The sequence below is a fragment of the Triturus cristatus genome, chromosome 3_1, assembly GCF_964204655.1.
Source record: "Triturus cristatus chromosome 3_1, aTriCri1.1, whole genome shotgun sequence".
NCBI lineage: Eukaryota > Metazoa > Chordata > Amphibia > Caudata > Salamandridae > Triturus > Triturus cristatus.
Genome location: NC_140583.1, coordinates 1,059,040,616 through 1,059,061,711, shown reverse-complemented (window position 1 = coordinate 1,059,061,711; position 21,096 = coordinate 1,059,040,616). Strand labels below are relative to the sequence as shown.

The following is a 21,096-nucleotide window of genomic DNA, read 5'->3' as shown; positions in this document are numbered from 1 at the left end:
GACCTCAAGCAAGGGGTCCACAGACAAAGGGGTAGAGGGGGGTTGCATATTTAAAATGCGGCACCAGCCTCGGTGGCCCTCCGTGGAGGGGAAAACAGCTTATCAGTGGGGGAGGGTTGTAAGCTGACCCTCCCAAGACACTGAGGGTGTGCCCAATGCCCCATGGAAGGAAGCTCCATGGAAGAGTGAGGATCCCGACGGGGCTCCTGGGGAGGCGAACAGCCTGCCGGATCTGGGAGCTCCTGAGGAGGCTCCACAAATTCCAAGGGGGGCACTGGTAACACTAGCTTCGGTGACGCCAGGCGGGAGGGTGGCGCCGAACTCTATCCAGAGGCCTCTATAAAAGAGTCCAGAACTCTGCGTCGACACGGCACTGAAACTACGCGTATCGGCGCCGATTGTGCCTCATCAGACACAGACTCTGCAGCATCCGGAGTCGAGCCGGCGCCAAAACTATGACAAGCTCCCCCTCTGAAGGAGGAGAGGGCGCCGGGGAGGCAATCTTCCGACGCCGCCCCGGCGCCGGTTCCGCTTCATCCAGAACAGGCTCCGATTCCGGAGAAAGGAGCATAGCCGGAGCCGAGGAGGTGAGCCTCCGGTGCCGGGACGGCACCGACCCCGGCTCTGGACAGGCAGCCGCCTACCCGGAAGGCTGGGGTGTGCTCAAGTCAGGGCTATGAGCCAGAGGCGCCGTGGGTCAAAGAGGGGGACCCAGCTGGGCCGCGCCCGAACGACTCCATGTGGAGCGTAGAGGGGGACACAACCTGGCCGCGCCATAACGACATCACAATCTCCGACGTTCCTGGGAGGCAAGGGCTCAATAGGCACCGGGGGCGTACCCGCGGGCGAGTCCGTCGGAGACCCCACAAGAAGCGGAGGTCCCGAGGACGCCCAGTAACGGGAGAGGACCCAAGGGAGGCCTACAAAGCCGTAGCATAGGCCTCCATTAGGGCCTGAGTCACCCCCACACCCAAAAAGGGCGGATAGAGGGGGGGGTCACCGTCGGGAGCGCACGTCCGGAAAGTTCTGGGAACCAGTGCCCCTGACAACAGAAGAAGGTGAGGTCGATGACCTAGGTGACAAGCACCTTGACTAACCAAGTGGGGTACGACGGCCCCGGACCACAGAGGGCGATCGACGGCGAAACCGAACAGAAGAGGGACTTGCAGTCAATGACGAGGCCGGGGGGGGGGGGGGGGTCTAGGGGGGGGGGCAGCGACTCTGACCGGGACAGCCGTGCTGAGAGAAGCTTCCGGTTTCAGACGCTGGCAGGCTTCACACTCCGTGGAGTCATGGTGCTCGCCCAGACACCACATACAAATAAGATGCGGGTCCATCGCGAACAGGAATTACAAGATTTAAAGCCCGAAGGCAGCACACACTGTTCCCGAAGCGAAGCGCCGAAAATGAGGCCTGAAAACAGGCCAGTGGAGCTCACTCCGGATTTGCGTTGCACGCAGAAAAGAGGGAAACTGACGTCAGCGTGCCGGGAGGGACTTATATGACCTCGCTGACGTCATGTAAGTGGATGACGTCAGGGCGGGATCGTGTGGCGCCGTTCCCAGGCGCGCAGAGGTGCTGCTGCAAAGGATTTCCGGATCCAGTCTCACACCTGGGGATATTCTAAGTTAAGGAATCTGCAGCTAGATGTCTCTATCAGATGGGGGAAAGGTCGCACTATATCTGGCGATCGTAGCGACCAAGTATCGCTAAGGCGTTCGCAGCCCTAATCAACAGGCTGGACATGGAGGAAAACCTCTTGCCCGCGCTATCGAGGCGTCTGCCTTCTTTATCTGGAGGTGTCGTGAGGGGAGCAGAAGGATTTCTGGACTTTCTTTGGGCAGCCCGAGAGATGACAGAGTCCGGTTTAGGCTAGCTGACCAAGCAGGCCGGGCTATCATCCGGAGCCTTATTTTTCTTCTCAAGGCGAGGCAGTACCGGAATTACCGTGGCTGGACTCCGCATCACTCTCAACCCCTCATCCCAGACGTGACCAACAATAGGAATAGACCAAACTGATTTCTTGTAAGGCTCCTTGAAGTCATAAAGGAAGCATTAAGATTGCACCGTGGGCAGTTCAAATCTCTTAGCGGCCCTTTCCATCAAATTATGGAATCCCCCTATGTCTGCAGGAGGCGAATCAAAAGGTGCTGGTGCAGGAGAAGCCGGATCAGGAATGACAGTCATCCCACTCTGCATCTGGTTCTGGTATTTTGACGTTTTCCTGGTCCTCATCAGAGGTGTCATCCTGAATGAGAGGCACAATAGGTGGTGCATCATGGACCACAGGCATTAGTTGAAGCGGTGGCAATTGAGGGGTAGCAGGCTGAGCAGCTGTAACTGGCACCACAACTGGAACTGGAGGTTGTGCTGCGAATCTCCTCCTATAGTCCAAAAGCATAGACTGCAAGTCCGCTAGTAGGGAGGAAGGCATAGAGACCATCTCCTGTTGGTGGTAGTCCTGATAATACGAGGAAGGATCATACTGCTGTTCCTCAACATATTCCCCCTCAGAGTCTGTGTCCTGACACTTGACGTGTAATTGAGAAGGGTTATCCGCATAGCCAAACGGTCCATCATCCTCTTCAGATCCCTCTTCTTCGAGGAGGAGTGCAGGAGGTAGAGGAGTCACCTTCCTGGGGGAAGTCATCTCAGGTGTAATCTGGCGCTTTCTGACAGAAATGGAAATTTTTTCCTTCGTTGACGAGGTAGTCGACGAAGATATGGACGTTGTCGAGGCAGCTGTCGTCGAGACCGTCGTCACCACAGCCGCTGTGGTTATAGACATGGTAACCGCCATCACCATCGTCGTGGACGTTGCCGACACCATAGACGACAAAGCCACCACTGATGTCGACGCGGAACCCTGAAGCCTCAGCGCCGGAGACGAGGAAATCACCGTCGATGGAGCCAGAGTTGAAGGAGAAGACTTAGACTGTACCTTTGATGATTTAGTCAACGGAGTCGTTAACAACATCGTCGACAAGTGAACTTTCTTCACAGACTTTACCTCAGAAGAGAGAGATGAGGGATTTTTTAAAGGGTTTGGAGGCGCTGGAGGAGAAGATGGAGGAACAGAGCTGGACTACACCCTTCAGACCTATGAGAGGTCTTTTTCAAAGCCTTACCAGGACGTTCTTCAGAAGGAGAAGGAGAAGGAGAAGCTCTACTCCTTTTAACAGACCTTCTGGAAGATGTAGCAGAGGATGCCTCATCACTGTCACCGGACACTGGTTCCTTCCAGGTCAAGAGACGCCCCTCACGGTCTTGCAGAGTCTTCATAGAAAAAGTGCAGCATATTTTACAATCTGCTACCTTATGGTCTGGGTACAGTCAGTAAATACAATTCTTGTGCTTGTCCTCCACATATAACCTCTTCTTAGCACAAGTCGCACAAGCTTTAAAGAGGGCTTTTTTCTCCGTATCAGACATCTTGACACGAAGTCCAAACAGGTCTTGAAGAAAAAACAGGTGAAAAAACTGTAGAAGTAAGGTTAACAGGAAAAAACTGAGCAGAGCTCAGTGGAGACTACCTTGCACAAATTGAGGTAGAATATCTGAGGCTCTGAGGTTCTTTCAGGAAGGTTCTACAGAGTGAAGCTAATCTGATTGATCGTTCATTTCATTTGGTCTCTTTTACAAAAAGAGGTGGATATGTTACAAAACTAGAATGGACCTAGGCCTGGTTTCTTCTTTCGTAATGGTTTCTATTGCTATTTTATGTATACCGGGGACTCCCATCTCGACGACGGGGAATGATTCAAGCATGGGAATCCATGAAAGTTCCAATACTGGAGTAAGGGGGTTTATCCACTAGGTCATCCCCTTCCTCTACTTCCTCATCTGACTGATCTTCACCATTTTCAGATGGGTGGCCCTTAGCATACCCAACCAAGAGCTCCTAGAGCTTTTGTTTGGTGGGGTGGAGACCCATGTCTATGTTTTTAATTTTACATAGGGACATTAACTACTTGAAAGACAAGTTAAGGTAAGGGGTGAGGTTGAGCTCCTCAACCAAGTAATCAATGTTATTGTGGTTATTTTCACTAACAGCTGGGTTCTTGTTTTGAGACATAGTTAAAAAACACTTCTGACCCCTCTAAGCCTAGCTACAGTGACTTTTTGTTTTCCAAAATTCTAAAGGGACTTATCCCAGGCCCTAACAAGACTTTTAGTAATTTTGCACAAATTGCCAATTTAAAAAAAATCAGAATTCTAAAGACAATTTATGAGTTCTGTCGTGTGATCAGATGGTAACCAAGTAGTCCAACAAATGCAAAGTTGTATATCCAACCGCTGATCCGCCAATGTAGGAAGCTGGCTCTGTATATACTATACCAAAATGAGGTATAGTGTGCACACAGTCCAGTGGAACCCCAAAGGTAGGCGGAGGTAAAGTTAGATAGATCCTTACTCTCTATTTGTGGTAGTGTGGTCGAGCAGTAAGGCAGTATCAGAGGACAGTGTTAAGTATTTGATGTACAAACTCAGTCAGCAAATGAATTCACACACTCAAAGACTGAACTTCAGACAAATTGTTTATGTATAAAAATATTCTTTTAGTTATTTTATTTTATAGAACCAAGCAAGCCTGGCTCAGATAAGCAATAAATACTTTACAGTAGTAATGCAATTGAAATACAGTTTGAATGATAATTGTATATGCACTTTGGTGTGATTTACAGTATGGGTGCAGAGAAATGCAATACTTAGTAAATGCAGTACATAGACTTCAATAGGCTTTTTAGTAAAATAGCAGGAAAGTAACTTTTGAGATTACTAGGCTTACACAGAGTAGTATACCTAGATACTACTCTGGGTCATTTCCTGAAAACAGGTAAGTAAAATCGTTTTTATTAGCTTATGCAATTTGAAAGAATTTCTTTAGTTTCTCAAACTCCACACTAAAAAACTTTTCACAAAAAACGGCCAATGTTATCCTATGAAGAAAAGTAATATGCTACTTACCAGTATGCATCTGTTCTTGGCATGTAGAGCTGCAGATCTATACACTGTGCATAGATCGCCATCTGGTGTTGGGCCCGGATGATTGCAGTTTGTTTTTCCTCTTGGAAAGTCTTTGGAAGTCACGAGGTCGGTGACTCCTCCTTTGGTTGGTATTGCGCATGGGCTTCGGCTCCATCCTCAGATTGTTTTTCGCCAGCATGGGAAGATGGAGCGTAGTAGTAACAGTAAAGAAACCCATGTGTATTATATCTAAATAAGATAGACTGGAACGGATACAGGTAGCCGGGGAGGCGGGTGGGCGTGTATAGATCTGCAGCTCTACATGCCAAGAACAGATGCATACTGGTAAGTAGCATATTCCGTTCGAGGCATATGAGCTGCAGATTATACACTGTGCATAGACAATATAGTAGTACCCAACCCTAGCGGCGACCACCGGCATCCTTTGCAGTTGTTTGGAACAGTGTTTTTAGTACAGCCTGGCCCACACTAGCTTGTTGCTTGGTTTGCACATCTACACAGTAATGTTTTGTGAAAGTGAGCGGTGTTGACCATGTCGCTGCTTTGCAGATGTCATCTAGTGGTATGTTTCCTAGAAAAGCCATAGAAGCCCCTATCTTCTTTGTAGAGTGGGCTTTAGGGGGAACAGATAGCGTTCGTTTTGCTTTGTGGTAGCAAATCTGTATGCATTTTACAATCCACCTAGCTATCCCTGATTTAGAAATAGGGTTGCCTTTATGTGGTGGAGAGAAAGAGACAAATAGCTGTTTGATTTTTCTGAAAGGTTGTGTTCTTTGGATGTAGTAAAGTAAGGCCCTTTTAACATCCAGTGTGTGTAAAGCCCTTTCCGCAACGGTTTGAGGTTGTGAGAAAAAGACTGGTAATTCTACCGACTGGTTTAGATGGAAGGGAGAAATGACTTTGGGTAGAAATTTTGGGTTGGTGCGGAGTACAACCTTGTTGTGATGCATTTGGAGAAAAGGTTCCTGTATAGTGAGTGCTTGTATTTCACTAACCCTTCTAAGGGAAGTGATGGCCACTAGGAATGCTGTTTTCCAAGTGAGAAATTGCAGCTCACATTTATGTAATGGTTCGAAAGGGGGTCTCATTAGCCTTGTGAGAACTATATTCAAGTTCCAGACAGGTAAGGGTTGTACTTTGGGTGGAATTACTCTTTTGAGGCCTTCCATAAAGGCTTTGATGGCAGGCACCCTGAAAAGTGATAGGTGCTGCCTGTTCTGTAAGTAAGCAGCAATTGCTGCGAGGTGTAACCGAATGGATGTATATGCTAGGTTACACCTTTGTAGATGGAGCAAGTAATATATGATGTGCTGTATGGACACATTTAGAGGGTTGATTGTGTTTTTGTGGCAGTAAACAACAAATCTTTTCAACTTTGCAGCATAGCATGCCCTAGTAGTAGGGCGTCTACCTTCTCTGATAATATTCATGCAATCAGGGGGAAGGTTAAGGTATCCGAATTCTAGGACCTCCGGAGCCAGATCGCAAGGTTGAGCTGAGCTGGGTCCGGGTGCCTGATCTCTCCATGGTTCTGGGTTAGGAGGCATGGTGAGAGGTGCAGTTTTTGGTGTGGTACTACCGAGAGTTCCAGCAGTGTGGTGTACCACGGTTGTCTGGCCCATGTTGGAGCTACTAGGATTAGTGTTAGGGAATGCTGCTGTAGCTTTCGCACCACTAATGGAATTAGTGGGAGAGGTGGAAAAGCGTATGCAAATTTGTTTGACCAGTTCATCCATATGGCATTGCCTTTGGACAATGGGTGTGGATATCTGGCGGCGAAGCTTGAGCATTTTTTGTTTTCGTGGGTGGCGAATATGTTTATTTGTGGATGCCCCCACTTCTGAAAGATCGGGTGAAGAACCTGTGGGTGAAGTTCCCACTCGTGGATCTGCTGGGTCTGTCTGCTGAGCAGATCTGCCACGGTGTTTTGGATTCCTGGGACGTGTTGGGCCAGGAGAAAGATTTTCTGCGGAATTGCCCATCTCCATATGCTCTGTGCTAATTGGGAGAGCTGTGGAGAGTGTGTGCCCCCCTGTTTTTGAATATAGTACATGGCAGTCATGTTGTCTGTGCGAATGAGGACTGCCTTGCCCGAAATCTGCGTCTGGAAGGATTTTAGGGCTAGGAAGATTGCCAGTAACTCCAAATGGTTGATGTGGAGTAACTTTTGTTGCGGCGTCCATGTGCCCTGAACTGTGAGATGTAACAGATGAGCTCCCCAGCCGGAGAGCGATGCGTCTGTTAAGATTATTTGTGGGACCGGGTCCAGGAACGGTCGACCTTTGGAAAGGTTTGTGGTGTTCCACCACTGCAGAGAGCGATGGGTACGACCGTCCACCAACACCAGATCTGTCAGTTGCCCCTGGGCCTGGTTCCACTGGCGCGCTCAACACTCTTGGAGTGGACGCATCTGGAGTCTTGCATGGGGCACTATGAAAATGCATGAGGCCATCATCCCTATCAGTTGCATAAACACCCTTGCTGGGAGAGAGTGTTGAAATATGAATTTTTGACGCAGAGCCTGTATATTTGCAATCCTGGCAGGATTGGGATAGGCTATGGCTTTTGAGGTGTCTATGGTGGCACCGAGTTATTGTTTTGTGTGTGATGGTACCAGGTGGGACTTTTGATGGTTCACTGTGAAACCTAGCTGGTGAAGCAGTTGGATTGTAGCAGCGGTGTGTTGCACACATTGTTCGTAGGACGTGGCTTTTATTAGCCAGTCGTCCAAATACAGGAAGACGTGAATGTGCTGTCTTCTGAGGTGTGCCGCCACTACTGCTAGGCACTTGGTGAATACCCTTGGTGATGTTGTTACCCCGAACGGGAGCACCTTGAACTGGTAGTGTTGCCCGTCCACTACAAATCTGAGGTACTTTCTGTGAGCATGGTGTACTGGGATGTTAAAGTATGCGTCTTTCAAGTCCAGAGTGGTGAGAAAGTCGTTCTGGGAGAGGAGTGGAAGAACCTGTTGAAGGGTTACCATGTGAAAATGGTCTGAATGTATGTAAGTATTTAGAGGTCTCAGATCTAGGATAGGTCGTAGAGTCTTGTCTCGTCTCTCTTTGGAATCAGAAAGTACAGGGAGTAGACCCCTAGATTTTGTTGATCGATAGGGACCTGCTCTATGGCTTGTTTTTGCAGGAGGGAGATTACCTCCTGTTTTAGTAACGTGGCATGTTCTTGAGACATTGGGCGTTGCCTGGGTGGAATGTTTGGGGGGGTAGATGTTAATTCTAGGCAATACCCTGAATAAATAAATTCGGTCACCCATTTGTCTGAGGTGATTGTCTCCCAGACGTGAAGGAAGTGTTGTATTCTGCCCCCGACCGGAGTGGAATGGTCTGGAGGGAGCGGGGGAAGTCATTGGGTAGGCGGTGTGGCAGAGCGGGCGGTATTTGTCTTGCCTCTGCCTTTATTATTATTGCCTCTGTATCCGCCTCTTTGATAACCCTTTGTGAAGGTAGACTGAGGAGGGGATTTATAATACGTGGATGCGCCATCCGAGGAGTAGCCTCTACCGGTGCCCCGAAAGGAAGAGCGGCGAAAAGAGCGCCTAGGAGTGTGTGTCTGTAGGGCTCCCATGGATTTCGCCGTATCAGTATCTTTTTTCATTTTTCGAGGGCTTCATCAACTTTTGGACAAATAAATGTTGTTGATCGAATGGGTGGTTTAATATGGAGGCTTGCACCTCAGGTTTAAAACCTGAAACTCTTAGCCAGGCGTGGCGACGAAGGAGGACACTGGTGTTTATGGCCCTGGAGGCTGTGTCTGCTGCATCTAGGGCACAGCGTATAGAGGTATTAGTTATAGTTTTTCCCTCTTGGATCAATTAATTAGCCCTATTCTTATATTTTTCAGGGAGATGGTGCATGATGGCCTCTAACTCATCATAATGCGCTGTGTCGTATCTGGCCAATAGCGCTTGAGTGTTGGCGATACGCCATATATTGGCGGCTTGTGACGCAGTGCGCTTCCCTGACGCGTCTAGGGGCTTGGACTCTTTGTCAGGTGGTGGTGCTTCACCTGATGCCTGAGAATTTGAACGCTTCCTAGCTGTAGATACCACTAAGGAATCAAGTGGTGCAGGGCCTTTAATGTATGAAGGATCTGTGGGGGCGGCTTTATATTTTTTCTCTATACGAGGGTTTAGGACCCTAGCCCTGACTGGGTCTTTAAAAACCTCCGGTGCATGCTCGATTACTCCTTTTAGCATAGGTAGTATTGCAGTGGACCTATGTGCAGAATCGAAGGTGTCTAGGAGAAAATCTTCCTCCACTGGGTCAGTATGTAGCTCTACCCCGTGATAATGTGCCGCCCTCTGTAGGTGGGGATGGCCTAGATGGATAAAGGTCATCCTGTGGGACATCTGGGATGTCCGGATTGCTATAGTCATTCCATGGGTCTGGGGATCCAGTAGGGGTGGGGTCTTGTGGCACATCTGCTGGATCATAGTAAGGGTCCCCCTTGATCATGATGGTCTGGAGACAGGGTCGGAGAGCGATGAGGCATGGGTGGAGAGGGAGGAGGTGGGGAGGGTGGAGGGGGTGGAGGAGGTGGGGAAGGCACTCTGAAAGGGGAGGTAGCAGTGTCCTTCCTCTTTGGAGGTGGAGGTGGAGCTGGTTTGTCCAAATATCTCTTTTTTGAAGACAGTGTCAAATGTCCCGTTTTGGGATCCTTGGTAAGTGTCTTTTGTAGAGGATCCGGTGTATAAAGTTCTTGCGACACTGGTTGTTCGGTTGGCGCCGAGGTTTTCGGGGCCGACGGCTTTTTAGGCTCGTCTGTGCCGTGCTTTTTCGGGACCTCCGATTTTTTGTTCGGTGCCGAGAGAGGCTTCGGCATGGGAGTGTCGGTGCCGAGGGCCTTATGATGTTTGGTCGGCACCGAGAGGGCGGGTTTCGACACCGAGGGCTTTGCTGGGCTCGGTGTGGAGGTGGGGGCCGATATTTTCTTCGGCGCCGAAGGGTGTTTTTCGGCACCGCTGGCAGGCTGGCTCGAGCCCGAACCGCCGGAAGGCTTATTTGGCTTCTTCACCGGGCCCGAAGGTGGGGTGTTAGAAGCAGTGTCCTTGGTCTTGCCTGGGCTCGAAGGTGAAGGCGTGACCGAAGCCTTTTTGGGTTCGGTGTGGGAGGGGGTATAGTACTCACGACCCTCTGCGCCGGGGTGATGTCCTCCACATCTGATTCGTCGGCCGAGGAAGCACTGACGAGATCGTCGTCATCTTCTTCGATGTTCTGCTGTCCCGGAGCTTCGACGTCGTCCCCGAAGATGTCGACTGGAGCGGAGGTCGAGGAGTGCGCCATGTTGCGTCGGGCCCTTCGATCTCGAATAGTCTTTTTCGATCGAAAAGACTTGCAGGCGGGACAGTCTTGAGTCTCGTGTTCAGGGGAGAGGCAGAGGTTGCACACCTCATGAAGATCGGTGTGGGAGAATTTAGACCCACATCGAGGGCACTTCTTGAAGGGAGTTCTTTCTATCAGCCGAGACCGGAGCCGGGATAGGCCCGAAGGCCGCCGTCGACGCCCGGAATCGAAGAAGTGTCTAAGAGAAGATGATTAAGATGATTTATTATTCTGAAGAATCTCGATGAGCGAGGATTTTGCGTCGATCGTTGAACTGGAAAAGTTCGGAACCGGAGCGCGAAGTATTACATCCGAGCCCGATGGCGGAAAAAAACAATCTGAGGATGGAGCCGAAGCCCATGCGCAATACGAACCAAAGGAGGAGTCACCGACCTCGTGACTTCCAAAGACTTTCCAAGAGGAAAAACAAACTGCAAACATCCGGGCCCAACACCAGATGGCGATCTATGCACAGTGTATAATCTGCAGCTCATATGCCTCGAACATAGCGTTATCGGTTTTGAGGTAAGTATTTGGTAGTGGGAGTTGAGGTTCTGGGGGTAGACTCACGGCCCCCCCAGGATCAAGGATGCACTCTAGTTACACCCTCAGCGGCACTAGGGCAGCCGGGTGCAGAGTGCTGAGGCCCAATGGGGGATAGGGGGCCTCCGGTTGGTGGCTGTTGACTAGCAGGCCACTTGGCTGTGGAAGCAAAGCTCCTGGACTTTAGCTCAGGGCAAATGGGGAAACAAAGCGGCACCAAAGGTGCACCCTCAGCGGCACTAGGGCAGCCGGGTGCATAGTGCTGTTTCAACGTCGGATGCCCTGTTGTTTTCGATAGAGAACCTCTGGTTTGGAAAGACACTGCAGGATTGGTGCCGAAGGTCTTCTGGGTGCGACCACCACTTCGAGAGGTAAGTTGGGAAGTTAGGGGTGTGTTAGGCACCATCAGTTTGGGCACACAAGGCCGTGGGGCATCGGGTGCAGGGGTGTCTTTTGGGGTCGGATCTGCTTACCAGCTCCTGCTCACGGTTAAGGGGGGCCTTCTAGATCTAGGCTGCAGGCGTCGGCTTGAGGCAGGTCAGAGGTCACCGTATCTCGGGTCAGGATCACCGTGGTGATGTCCTCGTGGTGTTTGCCCACTCGAGCTCGAGCCGTGGATGGCGGGTGAAGAGTGGGGCGGACCCACAGAGTCCGGCCGGAGCCAGAGGTTGCAGATGAACAAATCCAGTGTCCACGGGAGACAGAGTCTTTGTAGTTGAAGGCAGGCAGGTCCTCCGGGGTTTTCATGGTTGCTGGCTGCAGGACACACCCGGATTTAGAAGGAGCAGGTTCGAGGGGGAGACAGACCGGTCGGGATGGGGCCAAGTTAGTGGGCGTCTTCCTCTGGTTAACTGCTGCACGGCTGTTCGGTCCTTCTTCTTGCAGGTCCTTGTCTGAGAAAGCAAGGTTCAGGGGTGCCCCTAAATACTAGATTTAGGGGCATTACAGGTAGGTAAAAGGCAGGGACTAATTGGTCCCTTCCCTGGGGTGGGTACACCCCCTATTATGCCAGCCTTCAGTGGAAGGGGGCATGAGCCTGTCCCTGGTTGGCTGAGTCTCCCCATCTTCAAGATGGCGTGGAGTGAGAGTTGTGCTTCACCTCGCCTCCCCCACCTGAGGGGTGGAGTTGGCAGAGGTGGACACCTCTCTTCCGCACTTGTTTTTTTTGCTGGTTCTCCCATTCAAAGTGGGGGTCAGAACCAGTGGGGACCAGTTGCTGAGAGCAGCAAGTGGCGTGGGGAAGCTCACAAAGACAGCAAGCCTTTGAAGCTTCCCCTTCGTGAACCCTGCCCATCCTGGGGGAGGAGGCTTGGCACCTCGTCCCAGGATTGTTGCAGGCCCCCGAGAGCAGCAGGCTTTCGACCCAGGGGTCCATAAACATGTCTGGTGGAGGCAGCTGATAGCCGCCACTCAACCTGGACACTAGTGGTGAGTTCGTTTTCAGGGGGCATCTCTAAGATGCCATCTGTGTGCATTTTTTTTTTATTAAATCCCACACTGGTATCAGTGTGAGTTTAATATGCTGAGAAGTTTGATACCAAACTTCTCAGTTTTCAGTGTAGCCATTATGGTGCTGTGGAGTTCGTAATGACAAACTTTCAGCACCATATACTCTTAATGGCATCACTGCACTTACAATGTCTAAGAATGGATTTAGACACTGTAGGGGTACAGGGCTCATGCACCTGTACCCTCACCACTGGTATAGTGCACCCAGCTAGAGGGGTGACTGTTCTATGTCAGGAGAGTGGGTTGAAGGCATGGCACACAGGGATGTGTGCCATGTCGACTCTTCACTTTGTTCTGCACCAAAACACGCAGCCTGCAAAGGCAGTGTGTGTGTGTCAGGGTACAGTACCTCGAAGGGTGGCACAATACGTGTTGCAGCCCTTACAGGCCTTCTCTGGTCACAGTGCCCCGGGTACCTGTGGTACCATTTACCAGGGGCTGACCTGTGAACCGAGATGCCAATCGGGTTTAGGCTTCAATAAGTTTTAGGGAAAGAACATATGCCCTGGGTACCTGATTAGCAGGAGCCCAGGGCACACTCAGTCAAAGAACATCAGCAATTCAGCAAAAAGTGGGGGCTACCATGCAGACAGAGGGCACATTCTCATAATTACTTTTCAGATTACTTTTGCTATTCAGTGTGATATGCCTAGATATCACACAGACATTTCCTAGACAAGAGGTAAGTAATTCATTTTTAGTACATAGGCAGTTTTTCAGTGTTGCATACAAACCAACTCCACACTTAAATGAAGTTAACGGTTTGCAGGTAAGTACCAGTTTGTGGGAGTTGGTATTCTGGGGTTAGCACCAGGGTTCCCCCAGGATCAAGGATACACTCTTGAAACACCCTCAGCGCCAATAGGGTGGCTGGGTGCAGAGTGCTGAGGCCTAATGTTATCCAATAGGGGGCCTCTGGTTGGTGGCTGCTTACAAGCAGGCCACAAGTTTGTGGGAACAAAGCTCCTGGTGTTAAACTCAGGGCAAAGGGGGATCCAAGTTAGCACCCAAAGTACACCGGTAGCGGTGACTGGGTGTAGGTTTGGCGTTGGGTGCCCTGTTGATTTCAATACGGATTTTCCGGTTTCAACAAAGACTGCAGGGTCGGGGGCGAAGATCTCCTGGAGGTGACCACCGGTAAGTTGGGATGCCTGAAGATGCTGTGACACCATCGGTTGGGTACCCAAGGCCGTCGGGCTTCTGGTGCACGGGTGTCTTTAGGCATCGGGTTTCTCTTACCAGCTCTGGTCTCGGTTGGGGGCATCCACCAGAAAGAGGCTGCAGGCTTTGCTGGGAGATTCGAGGCAGGTCAGAGATCACCAGATCTTGGGTAAGAATTGCTGGGGAGATTTCCTCGTGGAGTTGGGCCACTCGAACTGGGGCCGGGGGCGTCGGGTGCAGACTCACGGATTTGGATGGAGCTGGAGTCTGTGGGTGAACAAATCCGGTCTTAGCTTCGGCACGGCTGTTTGGTCCTTCTTCTTGGTCGTTGCTTGTCTGAGTAGGCAAGATTCAGGGGTGCCTCTAAATACTAAATTTAGGGGCGTAACAGGTGAGTAACGGTTGGGGCCAATGGGTCAATACCTTGGGGTGGTTACACCCCCTATTATGCCACCCTCCAGTGGAAGGGGGGCATATGCCTCAATCTGGTTGGCTGGGTCCCCCCATCCTCAAGATGGCGGGGATTATGAGTTGGACCGGAGGGGTGGGGCTGGCAGGGGTGGTCACAACTCCCTTCCTCACTTGGTTTTCCCGCCCAAGATTGGGGTCAGAACCAGTGGAGGCCAGTTGCTGGAAGCAGCAAAAGGCACAGGGAAGCTCACAAAGGCGGCAAGCCTTTGAAGCTTCCCTTTCGGGGACCCTGCCCATCCTGGGGGAGGAGGATTGGCACCTCGTCCCGGGATGTCCATTGTTTCAGACCCCCGAGAGCAGCAGGCTCTCGACCCAGGTGTCCAGAAACTTGTCTGGTGGTGGGCAGCTGGTAAGCAGCCACTCAGCGTGGACACTAGTGTTAGTTTATTTTTCAGGGGGCATCTCTAAGATGCCCTCTGTGTGCATCTTCCCCAGCACTATATACTCTTAATGGCATTACTGCACTTACAATGTCTAAGAATTGGCTTATACACTGAAGGGGTACAGTGCTCATGCACCTGTACCCTCACCACTGGTATAGTGCACCCAGCTAGAGGGGCGGCGCTGATCTATGCCAGGGCAGTGGGTTGTAGGCACGGCACACAAGGATGTGTGCCATGGCCACACTCCACTTTGGCTTTGCAGACTGCTTGTTTTGGTGCAGAACAGAGTGTGAGTGTAAAGGCACAGGGCCTCTAAGGGTGGCACAATAAGTGCTGCAGCCCTTAGAGGCCTTCCCTGGTCACAGTGCCCTGGGTACCTGTGGTAACATTTACCAGGGGCTGACTTGTGGACAGAGAGAGCCAATTGGGTTTTGTCTTCAATGCAGTTTTAGGGATAGAACATAGGCCCTGGGTACCTGAATGGCAGGAGCCCAGGGCACACTCAGTCAAAGTACATCAGCAAGGTCAGCAATAAGTAGGGGCAACCATGCAGAAAGAGGGCACTTTCTTACAACCATGCTTGCATGTCTTCAGACTAGAACGGGGGTGGGGGTCGACGGAGGTGAATGTGATGCCCTAGGGCACCTCTTCCTCCCTTGAATTTCTTCCAGGGGCTCTAAAGAGTTGGAGCCGATTATCTCGAGACTGGTTTGGCAGGCCGGAATATCATGTGACTCACCAAATCCTTCTTCGGCGCCGAGCGTGTCTGCCTCGCCGCAGAAGTATGACATCTCCAAAGTCGCTTGTCATTCCACTGCCAAAGGATTATTTTGCTCTTGAAGGCCAAGAAAAAGTTGTCGTATATCTGGCCATGCTCTAGTGGGAGACAGAGGTTACAGGCGAAAACCAAACTAAGAATTTAGTTGGTGCCCATGCACATTCACTGCCACAGGAGAAGTCACAAGACCTTATGACTTGAAAGACTTCTTCGAAAAGGAAAAAAAAAAAAAAAGAGTTGCAACAGTCTGAGCCTAACACTAGATGGCAGTAGTAGTCAGAGCATGTGTACTTACAGCCATACAAACTAAGTACAATAGAAGTTAATCTTTTTCACAAGCAATTCACAAAGTCAATTGATTTGCTGACACATTCAGGCATGATAGGTCACATATAAACAGAAAACAAAATCTAGATTTTCCCAGACTTCTATACTCACCTGTCGGAAGCGCAACAAATGGCTTGTTGTCCGTGAGTTTAAGAGGGCTGTCAAGACCTGCTTAAGAGATGCTTGCACCTCTTTCTCCAAAGCCAGCCGCCACTCAGCAGGGTGGTGGTCCGTGCAGTTTATGCAGGTGTATGCCACACTTTCAGGGAGGTTAGACAGGATCTCGTACATTTCATCTGCAAGAACCACAGAAGACATGTCTCATGATCTGCATTCTGAAAACAAAGACCATAACTTGTATAAAGTAATCCAGAACACACAAAACCACCACAACCATGCTCACATTCTAGTTCCTCTCCACTCTTCCCCCAAACCTCCAGTCAGTTCTCACCAGCCAATCAAATCAGAGACTCTTGAAACAATTCAACACACTTATTTGTCATTCACTTTCCAGAGAACATACCACAACTACCAAAAGGCTCCCTAAACTAATCCTTTCATTTCAAGTAACTAGGTGCAAGAGTCTGGGCCCTCCTTGCATAACAAGAAAATGATGTCATTTTTGGCCCCTTTGGTTCTCATCCCCTTTAAAAGGCTAAGTTGCATTTGGCAACTCTACTCTTTATAGGTATAATGAAATATGACCATGTAAGTCCAGCTCATAGCTGTCAGGGCTCTGAAACACTCCCGAACATGTATGCTTGTCAAAAAAGCACTCCTTAGGTAAGGTTCAGCTGCGATACAGAGTAGAGACTTCTTCAAAGCAGACGTTCTCTGATCTCAGAAGCCTTAAATTTTCTCCCAGTATTTTCTACAAACAGTCCTTGAAAATGACAGGTGGGGCGAGTGGCTCTCTAACTAACTCCTAATACCCACACAAGAACCAGTTCACTATGCACGTATTTGTTTGATAACTTTCCTAGCAGCTTGATGCATAATGAGTAATGTACTGCACAGAAAGCTTACACAGTTTTTTTGGTACTAGGGGATGGCTAACAAAACCACTAGCTAAAAACATGCAACCGGTAATAGCATGAGCAAACAGTATTCCCATCATAACAACCATTCACTGCTCCAACTGTATACTTTTGGGTATATATTTTAACCTTCATGTTGCATGATTCAAATGTTCAATGCTTTTTAATTTTTTTAAAGTGCTTCAATAAATTTCATGGTCGGTCAGCAATAAATACATGTTCAAATAAATAAAAAAAACGTTATTCACTCCACAGAACCCACATAAATATGCTATGTAGAAGATTAGGTACAGAGACTTTACCTCCCAAGCAGAATCTATGGTGCAAGGCCCTGCTTACCAGAGAGGTTTTCACACTTTGAGTGCACCCAGCGGTCACATTTCCCGCACTGCATCATCTTACTTTCATAGTCATCGTCATCGTAGCACTTATCACAAAGCGGGCAAAAGTTCCCTGCAAGAAGATGGTGTTTTCTCAATTAGAGAGGCTGGAATTTGCTAATTAAAGCAGATACTTAACTTTAACTACAGTTGTCCTGCATTGCAATCTTTCACAGAGTCACATACTCTCATCATTCACTGTCAATTTTAGTGTCAGACTGTAACTTTAACATAGCAATATTAAACTTTAACCCCTTCAGTGCCCATGACGAGCTGGACTCGTCATGGGCCGCGGTGGCGCTGTGCCCATGACGAGTCCAGCTCGTCATAGACCCCGCCCGCTAATGCAACGGCCGGCACTGGGCGGGGAAAGGGGCGGGCACTGAAGGGGTTAACATGGCAGAAAAGCTCTAAAATGAGCCACTTTAGAGGCACAGTAAACTCACTGGGAATGACCTGAACTCCAGCCAATCTACAAAGGACTACAATGAACTCGAAGTCTAAACACCTCAGATTTGAGCACAAATACGAAATAAATATAACAGATGGGCCTCACTTGGGGACACATATCTATAAAAGATACTAAAGCCTGTGAACTCTAGTTAAAGTTAGGTACTTTATTTCTTCTCCGGCAATGGAACTTTCACATATTCACATGCTTAACTCAGAATAACAAACACTATAACACAACAATGAGCATGCAAGTTAGTGGATGATAGGAGACCAGTAGAGACACATTTATTTAAAAATATGTCAAAGTACTGCCTGCAACACTGTAGATTCTATGCCTGCCACTGCATCCAAATAATAATGTTGCACATTGATTGTTCTACGAAGATGCTCTGCATATGTGTTACAATGACGAAACTGCATAGATGGTCCTGCACTTCTTGAGGAATGCCCCGTCACTGAACTGTTGTTAAGGACAGTTCAATTTCCACAAAAAGGAGATTCCCTATTTGGAAAGTAGCCAAACGTTCTTGATATGTCCATTTGCAAACAGTAGCTGATAAGATTTCCTAAAGTTCTTTGTTCTGTCAGTTTAGAATATGAGGCATGAGTATACAACTTGAGCGTGCATACCTCACAGTGTTGCATTTGATGGATTTTGGAAAAATTGTTTCAGGACCATTAGCTGGTTGAAGTAGACATCTGTGGGGGCTTTGGGAATGATTGGTCTGCAGAACAACTTGGTCCCTATGTTATGTTAATTTATTTTTATAATGCACACAGCTACCCAAAAAGGGTTTCCCAGCGCAGACCTAGAAGGAGACTCTGAAAAGGTAAAAATCACGGAATGAAAATCATTGACTGAACAGCCAAGTTTTAAGCTGCTTACGAAAATTAGAATACAATATTTCTTTACGCATCAAAGAGGGAAGAGAGTTCCACAAACGTGGACCGAGGTAGGAGAAAGAACGACCACCCATTCTTGCAAGTTTGATCCTAGGAATCTCCAATTTTTCTTGAGTAGAACAACGTAACAAACGAGAGGGTTGATAGGGGCGTACCAGGTTTTGCAGGTATTTAGGTGCAGTACCGTTCTTGATTCTATCAAGATTCTGCTGGGCCATATGATGGGATAGATGGAAAACGGCATATCTTTGATGCGGCTGAAAGATGCACTTTAATGAAATCATGCTCGAGTCCAACTCAGCCAGGTATGGTACGTAGAGCAACAATTGACAGTTATAAAAGAAGGCAACCTTTTCTAAACAAATACCAGCAGAGTATTTTCAATGTTGCTCTTTAGGTTTTAACAACTTAACCATGACTTGTGAAATGACCTCCACATTACAGAGAGATGCTTAAGTTTACAAATTCATGTTCAGGAGCCAAGCAATTAGTCTCAAGGATTTTATTTATTTATTTGAGTTTTATATAGCGCTGGCTAGACCCGGAGGTATCAGAGCACTTTACATAAGGTTCCGCAAAGTTACAAAATTACATAAGTTACATTGGTTACTAGAAAAACATTTCACAAACGTAGAAAATAAGATAAGTGGAGCTTAGAAGGGAAAGGGAGTATGGTAGAGGGGTAGGAGGGAAATAGGATGGAGAGACGAAGGAGAGTCTGCCCAGAGTCCGGCTGGGTATGTGACGGCCGAGTGGGAAGTCCACAGCCCATCTCCTCTATAGCTATCAGGTAGCTCCACCAGTCATCTGTCAAATAGGTAGGTCTCCACGGGAAAACATTTAGAGAGCATAGTGGACAAGATAAATGGAGCATGGGGGGGGGGGGGGAAGCGGTAGGGTAAAGGGGTAGGAGGGGGAATGCGACGGAGAGAAGAAGGAAAGTCTGCCTAAAGTCCGCTTGGTAGGTGACGGCCCAGGGGGAAGTCCACAGCCCATCTCCTCTTTAGCTATCAGGTAGCTCCACCGGGCATCGGTCAGAAAGCTAGGTCTCCACGGTCGGAGGTGAGTTCGTAAAGTAAGTATCCTGATGGGTAGGCCGGATAGGGAAAGGATAGGAAGGAGCCATTCCGCAGCGCCTGGTCACTCCTTTCTGTTCTGTTTTTTTTTTCCAACTTTTAAAAACACGACGCTCCCCTCTCGTCATGTGTGACATGGCGGCCACCTTAAGGTCAGGCACTGGGTGTTATCTTGTATAGCATATCTCTGCAGGCCGCACGCTTGTGGATGCTGGGAGCCATACAGAATTTGACAATTGCTCCTGGATGGAAGATCTGAATGAGCATCCAAAGAAATGGACGATGGCTCTGATAGGTGGAGAAGGTCCGTGAACTGGTGCTACCTAGACCATTGTCATAACTATAAATATGAGAGGTCACATTTCCCTCTTTATTTTTTGGATGATTCACTGGAAGAGGGGGGAAAAAGTGAAATTCGAAAATGTTGCAAAGAAGTCCAGATTGGCTACTCCGGTGAATGAAGAGTTTTTTCAACTGGCTTACCTGTCGCATTCACTTTCCGTTCCAGACATACTCCTGGAGGTTGATTTAAGAAGATCTGCCCCAAACACTGTAGATCCCCACCCCCTCCTGGGTGCTCCAGTTTTAGAGATATACTTTCCTCGATGGTATAAATTCAGAGATGCTCAGTTTCCCTGGACAGTGTTTGGGACCTCACTTCCCTTTGCTTGTTCAGAGAGAGCTTAGAGATCATACTGTTCCCAATTCAAGAACTCAGAATACGCCTTGATTCTGGGCAGGAACAATTACTGTCTCTTACTGATGAACCTCAGTTCCAAGATATTACTGTGTAAGGTTGACTCGTTACTTGGTCATTGGCCTTTTGTAGCTACCTCTGGCAGGTGGGTGCCCCAGCCTTCTAACTAATTCTGCTTCAGGTGTTGGTCAAACGGCTAGGGCGCTCAACCTCGGACCTGGGGAACTGGGTTCGAGTCTCTGTAATGACGCTGAACATCCTGTGATTCTGGGCAAATCACAATCTCCCCGTGCCTAACAAAAAATGAATGTGTGTCCTCATGTAACGTAACTGGTGCTATGTAAAGCGTTCTGATACCTGATTGGATTCGGGTCAAGTTCGCGCTATAAATAACTGCAAAAAAAAATGCTGCTGAAAATGTAGATCTATAGAGGTGTTTTGCCTTCTGGTCCAACAAGATACGGATTCTTTCTCTCGAGCGGGAACCATGGTACGAGACTGTCCAATGATCCTGCAACCCCTGCTTGCCCTGCTACAGTTTTAAGCCTGTTATTCAGGGTAAAGCTGCGAGATGCATTCTTTATGTTCATCTTCCATATATTGAAGCACTTTCCAAATATCCACTTCATGTCCAAGCTCAACAGACCACCAATTGAATGAGAGGACAGAGTTGTATTATGTAAAGGAAAGGCAAAATTAAGAAAGTTAAAGTGTGAGAAAACTGAGAAGACACACTTCGTTCACACAATATGAGGTCGAAACATGAAGTTTGCGGCATATCCTCTAATTGATTTGAGTTTGTGTATTTTACTAAGAGGTGCTATTGAAGTGGCACTGCTTGAAGCATTTCAGACCTACTCCTAATCTTAAATTAACACGGATTTCCAGATCGAGAACAGAGATGTGATATTATGTGTAGGAGGCTGGCTCAATACATGGTATGTAACTAGATGTTATACTGTGCACAGAGCTTAAGGGTTCCCCAAAAGTTTACAGGGCTCAATGTAAAACCCAAAGTGTTCCATTAGTGGTAGTGTGGGTGAGCAG

General features: G+C 48.6%; 1 protein-coding gene across 1 annotated transcript in view; it reads right to left on the bottom strand.

The window, feature by feature from the left end:
- The window catches only part of KMT2A (lysine methyltransferase 2A), a 1,466,550-nt gene that overhangs the window by 595,829 nt on the left and 849,625 nt on the right, over window positions 1-21,096 (bottom strand). The window contains exons 14-15 of the mRNA XM_085645838.1: window positions 16,880-16,993; window positions 15,615-15,799 (exon numbers count right to left, since the gene is read on the bottom strand). Coding sequence (XP_085501964.1) covers window positions 15,615-15,799; window positions 16,880-16,993 — 299 coding nt within the window. The remainder of the gene's footprint in view (window positions 1-15,614; window positions 15,800-16,879; window positions 16,994-21,096) is intronic.